The following is a 7,818-nucleotide window of genomic DNA, read 5'->3' on the forward strand; positions in this document are numbered from 1 at the left end:
TCCGGATGTGTGTCTTAGGCTTTGGGTCATTCCAACTTGAGAAGGATCAGAGGACTGATCGAAAGCTTGTTGGTGCGCGCTTTATTTTGTGCACGGATATATGGTCTTACAATTGTAATATAATCTTGACTACCGTCAATTACATCCAAATACATCAACAACCATACAGCATGTTAACAGTTGGTGTAATGTAGGCACTGACATTTGCCACAGAATTGCTGGATACCTGTGTATTCAGCTTGTCGACCGCCAGACGCAATGCTGCAAACAGGTTCCTGCCAGCTTCCTCTTGTCCCGGCTTCGCGTAGAACCGTGACATCACCCTGTATAGATACAACCCACAGATAGGGAACAATCAAAATAAGTCGCAACTGGGTGTGTCATTACTCACTTGCTGAAATTGATAGACCATTGATATTGCCTTGATGTTGTTTACCGTTAGCCATAAAGTTGTGATATTATCGTTATTTATGTACAAGTTGCAATCCAACTTACTCGTTTGCGGCCTTTTCCAGTTTCAACGCGTTCTTTCTCTTTTCCAGTTGATTTAAGTAGCTTTCCGAACTCGTGTGAGACTTGTCTATGTAGCTACGAGCTGCCACCAGACCAAGAGGGAGGCCGCTGAACTTCTGCGCCAAACGCTGTAGCTGATCTGTAGGATGATGCTGCAGCTTCATTCGCAGGAAATCCACTGCCTCGTCTGTCTCTTCTTCGAAGGCGAAGCCGTTGATATCGACAAAGGAGTCTTCTGGGATGGAGACGTTTATTGGCTGTTGGAGGCGCTTGTGGTGAGTGATGAGCAGAATCTTTGAGTCATTTCTTGGTTTCAACAACTCAGCAGAAAGAAGTACGCCATCGTCGAGGTCGTCTACGATCAGCAGGACTGGGGTCTTCCGCGTGTCGAGCGCCTTCGCCACGCAGGCGTCCACTTGGCTGTCATCTTTGGGCACGTCCTTCTTCAATGCCCTCAGGAGGTTCTGCTTGTCGTCGAGGAAGCTTTTCTTGTCTTGACCATCTAGCTTCCACACCACGGCTGTCGGATGACGTTCCATGAACAGTTCCGCCTGCCACAAGGCCAGCTGGGTCTTTCCCGATCCAGTGATGCCAGACAGCACTATAACAGTCCGTTCATCATCCATGGCCTCGTTTACCTTTCGGGCATCCCGCGAGGTGAAGAAGTGGTCCACCTTCTTGCTGACATTTGTTACGGGGTTGAAAACCCCTCCAGTCTCACCCGCCAGAAGAACGGTTAGGTTGTGTGGATCATTCTGCATTTTGAGTGCCCGGATGAAAGCATGGAACGCGTTCGGTCCCTTGGTGGGGAGGATGCGGAGAAGACTCTGAGCTCTCTCCTCTGCCGAACCTTCCCCCTCGATCACAAGGCGCTCCCGGTTTGTCAGGACGCCGGCGTTGATGAGAAGTTCGCAGGTCTTCTCTGTATCAAGGCAGGTTGCGATATCACGGCGGTGCTTTCGGAGGAGATTCCGCTGAGCGACCTCCTCGCGGACCTCGGGAAAGTCGTCTTTGTGGAAAGAAAAAGAACCCCATCACTACTGACGAATCGATCTTGAATCATTTCTTAGAAACCGAAGATAATGAATAAATCAGCATACACTTATATAGGCCTAGGTCCCATTTCCAAACCGGGACCGAAGATACACAAATTATGCTCATGACTATTGTTTTTTTACGTTCTGTGTCTTTTGTTGCCTTTTATATAATATTTTTCGTTTCCGAAAGCTACCCGGCCGGGCCCCGGGTTGGGAATTTGGACCTAATCCTTTAGGTACAGAAGGTTTTACCTTTCCGTATCTAACAGTTTCTCTCTCTAGCGCTCTCCCTCTCTCTCTCCTCTCTCTCCCCCCTCTCTCTCTCTCTCTATATATATATAATTTTATATACATTTTGTATATATATAGACTCGGTTAGATATCATTTATCTTTTCAGTATCTAACAGTCTAATTATACACACACACACACACACACACAGACATACACACACACATACACACACACACACACACACACACACACATGTATAATTAGACTGTTAGATATTGAAAAGATATGTCTTATACCGAATTCTGTACTTCCTACCATGCACACGTTCTTCTTCGTTGTCAGGAGACGCGCCGGTTGTCTCAAGTTCCTTCGCCAGGTCTTTGTACAGAGGAACCCCGTCGTACGTCTCCTTCAGGGCCATACAGAACTTCTTGAAAGCTCCACCTGACTTCCTTGGCAGCATGAAGAGGAGAGCCTCGGTCTTATCCTGCTCCGTAGCTTTGTTGTTGATCCTTTCTATGTCGTCGAGGGTCAGGACGCCTTCCTGGTACAGGTAACCGTGGATATGATGGGCGTAGATAGTCTCCTTCAGCTTAAGATGGTTGTCACGAAGTTTGTTACGATCGCGAACGTCCATTTTGCTGAAAGGGGACAATACATATGCACGGTCAAAGAAATTCTCATGTTATCTCTATTCATGTACTAGTTAACTTAAGCTTGCAAATAGGCATCATGCCTCACCTGTGTTTACACAATCTCATGCTGGCTGGGGTTAATGACCCCATACCAACAACTGTATGGCCGGCCGGTAGGAGCACGATGTTAGCCAGGCTAGCTTCACCTCAATTGAGGCTTTACACTAAAGTCAACTTATTGATGCTCTATGCGCCCGCCCAGGAAACATTGATTTTAACAGCTTAACCACTGAGGTAGAGTCCATTGTTACGGCCGCGTGGCGCGCCGCGGTCCGGTCAGTTCGGGAGACCCCAACCAAGGACGACCTGATTGCTGTAGCCTCACGAAGCTTTCCACGAAATCGTCTTCCGAGAGGGACGTAAAACGAGGGCCCGTGCTTGAGGAGGTGCCTCGACCACGTTAAACAGTCTCATCACTCATAATTTGAACCTACGTCGGCAGACACACGCATACACACACCTTACCAGGTGCGGACAGACGGCAAAATGCAACTGACCTGACTGGAGACGACCGAAACTCTGATAGATATGTGAGAGCACAGAGGTGCCAGTTCGCTGCAAATTATAAACAGTGGAACACAGTCACATTACGCGAAAACCCATCGGACGACGAGTCTGCGTCAATCGCCCGAGCCTCGTTTATAATAATAACTTTGTTGCACAACAATTGTACAAGGTACAAAGTATGGCATATATGTGAGTGTGACAGGGATGGTTTTCAGTGAAAAATACGCCTCTGTCGATCTTCAATATGGCCGACCTTCCATCGATACGCCCGAAGATTGTGGATAATGTGACAGGGGGTCACAGTTATAAGGACACGCACGATTTCCAGCGGCGTACATATCGGGCGAGTGACACAGTCAGAGATTCGAAATTGCTGGTCCGAACACTGAGGCATCTTCACTGACCAATGGAACCTACGTCGGCAGACACACACATACACACACCTGACCGTCAGGTACGGACAGACGGCAACTTGAATGCAACTGACTTACCACTGGCGAAGACCGAAACTCTGGTCGATATGTGGGAGCACAGAGGTGGTTCGCTGCAACCTTTTCGGTGAGAAATTGAAGTTGAAGCTGGTACGGAAGTTGAAGCTCTTTCGTCGCGGCCAGTCACGACAGATGTGGACTTTTTACAGTCAGAACCTGATAAACCATGCTACGCCACGTATGTTTTACCATGACTGTGCTGTTCGATCGGGTTTTTCCGTGACTAACGCGGAAGCAAATATAGACGGATAATCACAAAGGTGTTTACCCAGCATGCACCTGCCAGGTAAATAGTAATGGGGATTTTTGCTCGTGTTGTTTGCGACAACACAAAAGATGCAATGCTCACGATTGAAAGAAACATGTTTAAGTCTTCAATAATGAAACTATTGTCTTAAGACTACCTGAACGACAGTGATCAGTAGACATGATTGTTATATTCGGCAACAGGTGTCAGCTCCCTGTGGCTATGACGTCATGGTTCTTGGTGGGCAGTGAGAGACCGGGATTCCCCTACCATTTGCCTACCAAGGACTTCATCGTTCTTGCTCCAACAGAGAGTCTCCAGCTGATCTTTGTTGTATGCGTTTTTGTAGGGTGGCTATGAAGGGTAAAAATAATAGAAAGCACCACAAAATGCCTAAAACAAAAACAAAAAAGTGTGACTGCAAAAATAATAATATAACATAGGGCGAAAAAACAAAACAAGATGGGTATAAAAACTTTGTACGTTTTTATCCTTATACTCTTATATAAAGCAAGGAGAAAAGTAGATAAAAGGAAGACTGGCTTTTTTGTGTGAAACTTTTGGGTGTTACATTTTTATCAGCGGCTATGACATATGATATTGCATGTTATTAGCAAATTGGAAGCAAACTAGCAAGCCTTCCATAACAACACTGCCACAGAAAAGGTTGTTCAACAAATTACAGAACATGATATTGTCATGGTTTTAACTTTTATCATTTTGCTTGAATAATTGGTCTTTTGGTGCTGCATACTCCTATCATGATGATAAGACGTGGTCCCCCTGCCGTCGGAAGTAGATTCGTCCATCAACCTCTGACCTTAGTGTAGCTACTTGGAAGTATGCACGTACGCACCAACTTGATGTCTAAAATAGCTTTACAAAACCATTGATCCGGCGTCGTAAGTAAAACTTTGGGTTTATCACGCATATACAAGTGTTTCTTTACAGTAAGAAATGCTGTCTATGTTAGGCTAATGTGAGGTGTACATCACCGTGGTCCTATATGTGGTCAAGGTTTCAGGTTGCTGTTGTTTGTATACCTTGAACTTCGACCTTCTCGGGGTGGGAGGGACAGAAAGTGTGCCGTTACAACTCTGCAGAAAAACATGGCGTTTGCCAGGTCCATCGTCCGTGCCGTCGGGAACCTTAAAAATCAGTACTTCAACGTGCACCGACACCAGCTACTGAAGAAGGAAGCTGGCAAGATCGCGGCCGTTTTCAGTGCAGATGTGCAAAAGCCACAGGTTCTGCTTTTTGACTCGTTCCAAAGCGCCCTCCGCCTCGACATCCCCAGATATTCCTCCCTCAACGCCGTGTTCTTCACCAGAGTCGGCCAGGAGGATTTCTTCGCCGCATGTCGACAGAAGAAGAAGAAGAAAAGCATCGGGAGCGTGTCTGAAGAAGTGGGACATGACGTTTCCTTCTGCACTAGTGGCAAATTTCTCTCCACAAAACTTAAGGACGGCAGTCCTGTGTGTGAGATACAGGTAATAGTTTAATTATCACCACCAAGAAGGTTTATATGTTTTTGTTGCCGTTTATGTGTGTTTATGGATAGCAGTAAGAAAAGCTGATAGGTAGGAAGGCGTCGGAAAAACAAAGGTCAAGTTCATTAATGGCCTCCTTGCAGCTTTGTACGGTACAACAGCAGAGAGCAACTGGTTTTGATATCTGACAATCTGAACATGCTATGATCATGATTTTTGAGTGGTCGATAGCTTCTAGAGCATCTAGAGTAAGTTATTTAGGTTTGGGCCCCCTAGCAGTCTTTTATTACTGCAGGAGGCAATTTTGTTCTATGTCAGCGTACACTTGTGCTGCACCAATGCAAGCATTGGAAGATGAAATTAAGACAAATTTTAAGATATTGCCATATTGCACCGTATAGTTATTCAGCAAGGCAAGGCAATGATATCATTAAGTGATCTGTATCTTTAGGTATCCTAATTAGGAAATATCTAGTAGTAAGGACTAACTTGGCATGATACATGTCCATGTAAGATGATATCATTTAGAACTCAAATACTGTCATTATTATCATATCTAAGTACAGTTGTACTTACTAGTAACAATGCTGATATATCCTCCCCTCCTGCCAGGTCCCAGACCTGTACTATGACTCGGGTGCAGACGACCCCTCCATCCACACGGACCTGATTCAGGACCACCTGAACGATTTCCTCCTCACCACCACTACCATCAACGGGGAGGAGGAGCCCTGTGTTCTGGCTCAGGTGACACGACTAGTAGCAATCAAACAAAAAAAGTGCATTTCGAAAAATGCTGCTTTAGAAAGTTTTGAAGGGTATTCACATAGCATTGTGCACTCAAATCTCAGTCTGTCCTTCAGAGTTTTAACCCCCCTTATTGTGTACTTGTGCTAATGGGATACACTTCTAGAGTGGTTGGTAAATTGTACAATATGTCAGTTGCTCTTGCACCTCTTACTTATCAAGTTTGATAAGGTACTGTAAAAGTTGATGTAAAGAACTGACTGAGTTTCCTGTTTCTGAAGATGGAAATCGACCACTTCACCCCTGATGAGGTGTACGAGGTGGATCTGGATGATGATTGGTCGGCTGTGGGCAACAGCGTGGCACGACACTACGACCAGTTCATCTCAGTTCGCAAGAACACGTTCCTTTTCTCCAGGGAAGGTGAGCATCAATGTTTTTGTCATACAATTTATACTTAAGTAAACCTGCTAAAATGACTTCCCAGTCTCTCTTGAGGAAACTAGTAAGTTATAATTTACGCACAAACTTAGTCCGGAGTTCAGCCTTGGCGTAGTAGCAATCATTGGAAGTGGATTAAAGCTCACAAACTGGACTTTTTCTAGGTTTAACTACCCGGGTAGAGCCTTTGAAGTTTTAGCAGTCTCTTTAATGTTAGCGGATTTTGCTTTGATATCATTACTGTTTCATCCAGTTGCTACATTTGTCATGTTTAGGTATTGTTGAGTAGCATCTCTGTAGTCACTGACTCATGTACATGTACTTCGAATTCAGATGTAGTTCAAATTGACAAAATGTGTGAATGCAACATTTGGGTATGTTGATGGTCAATTCTAAAGCTTTTCCATTGCATGGTTTGTCTGGGAATTTCAATACATTCACTCATTACAGAGCTTGTGCCCTGTGAGAGCCACCTGGTGACATTCCGCGTGCACTGCAGCGGCCTGCACCCCCACGAGGAACCCATCGTGACAGGTGATCTCATCCCCCTGGGGAAGAGGGACCCTCTGCAGGGGCTGAGGATGGAGCATCAGCAGGCAGAAGTTTGGCTGGTAAACAGGCTCCCTTGAAAATTTATATAAAGAAGTCATGACATATGCAATACACAATACAATTGTTTTTGGATCAAACATACTGGTAATATGCTACATGTATGAAGTGTAGTGCACAATAGCCATGAGGAATCTATTTTTTGTTAAATACAAGTGATTTTTGTAATACAAAGTCTTGCCCTCAATACAAAATTTTAAGCAATAAGTCCCGTTCACGGGTGAGCCTCATGCAGCAATACCTGGCACATTTAAAGACACCATTTCAGTCTTCAATGCGGTTGGCCAAATTCTTGTTGGGACAACACAGGTCTTGAATTGTTCTACCAGTTCATTCTAGTAACACTGAAGAAGAGTGATGGATGTCACTAAAACAGCGTAGACTTTAAGTTGCCTCTAAATTTTATCTTAATGTCACCTTAAAAATCTTGACACAAGTATTCGCTCCCATCACATAAGCAATGTTTCTGAAAACTCCATGTCCATGTTTTTCAGGGATCCTGCTACCTTCCCAAGAACATGAACTTCACCTGGAGGATGGCTGTGATGAACACACAATCCAACAGCATCGTCCATGAAGAGGAATTCGGTCGATCTGGAAATGCTGCTAACGACTTTTTCTCTGTCGGATACAATGATAAAGGCTGGAAAGGAGTCTAGCTCGTTGCTTTGCAGCTTTTACAAGTCTTGCTAACATGTATTTGCAACATGCAGGACTGTTTGTGTAACTAATGTGCCCAGATTGAGATTTTGTAATGAGTTGGATATTTGTGGAGCAGCTCTTAGCACCTACATACTGTAAAACTGCC

General features: G+C 44.8%; 2 protein-coding genes across 2 annotated transcripts; one reads left to right on the forward strand and one right to left on the reverse strand.

The window, feature by feature from the left end:
- Positions 1-139: 139 nt before the first annotated feature.
- On the reverse strand, positions 140-4,097 carry LOC118429730. The gene is made up of 4 exons (XM_035840348.1): positions 3,477-4,097; positions 2,099-2,424; positions 496-1,522; positions 140-323 (listed from the first exon to the last, which is right to left on the reverse strand). The coding sequence occupies exons 2-4, from the start codon at positions 2,418-2,420 to the stop codon at positions 155-157; spliced, it is 1,518 nt and encodes a 505-aa protein (XP_035696241.1). The 5' UTR covers positions 2,421-2,424; positions 3,477-4,097; the 3' UTR covers positions 140-154.
- Positions 4,098-4,510: 413 nt separating this feature from the next.
- Positions 4,511-7,798, forward strand: LOC118429661. Its single transcript, XM_035840242.1, has 5 exons — positions 4,511-5,213; positions 5,826-5,960; positions 6,242-6,383; positions 6,852-7,012; positions 7,505-7,798. Exons 1-5 carry the CDS (start codon positions 4,833-4,835, stop codon positions 7,667-7,669), a joined length of 984 nt encoding a protein of 327 aa, XP_035696135.1. The 5' UTR covers positions 4,511-4,832; the 3' UTR covers positions 7,670-7,798.
- Positions 7,799-7,818: the final 20 nt, after the last annotated feature.

This window comes from Branchiostoma floridae, chromosome 13 (genome assembly GCF_000003815.2).
Source record: "Branchiostoma floridae strain S238N-H82 chromosome 13, Bfl_VNyyK, whole genome shotgun sequence".
Lineage (NCBI taxonomy): Eukaryota > Metazoa > Chordata > Leptocardii > Amphioxiformes > Branchiostomatidae > Branchiostoma > Branchiostoma floridae.

Excerpts from the sequence above, each read along its gene's own strand:
- LOC118429730 (XM_035840348.1), bottom strand. The coding sequence starts at position 2,420 with ATGGACGTTCGCGATCGTAACAAACTTCGTGACAACCATCTTAAGCTG. Across the intron at positions 1,523-2,098 it reads CGAAGAAGAACGTGTGCATG|ACGACTTTCCCGAGGTCCGC; the intron begins GTAGGAAGTACA and ends CTTTCCACAAAG. Across the intron at positions 324-495 it reads CTGGAAAAGGCCGCAAACGA|GGTGATGTCACGGTTCTACG; the intron begins GTAAGTTGGATT and ends GTATCTATACAG.
- LOC118429661 (XM_035840242.1), top strand. The coding sequence starts at position 4,833 with ATGGCGTTTGCCAGGTCCATCGTCCGTGCCGTCGGGAACCTTAAAAAT. Across the intron at positions 5,214-5,825 it reads GTCCTGTGTGTGAGATACAG|GTCCCAGACCTGTACTATGA; the intron begins GTAATAGTTTAA and ends CCCTCCTGCCAG. Across the intron at positions 5,961-6,241 it reads AGCCCTGTGTTCTGGCTCAG|ATGGAAATCGACCACTTCAC; the intron begins GTGACACGACTA and ends CTGTTTCTGAAG.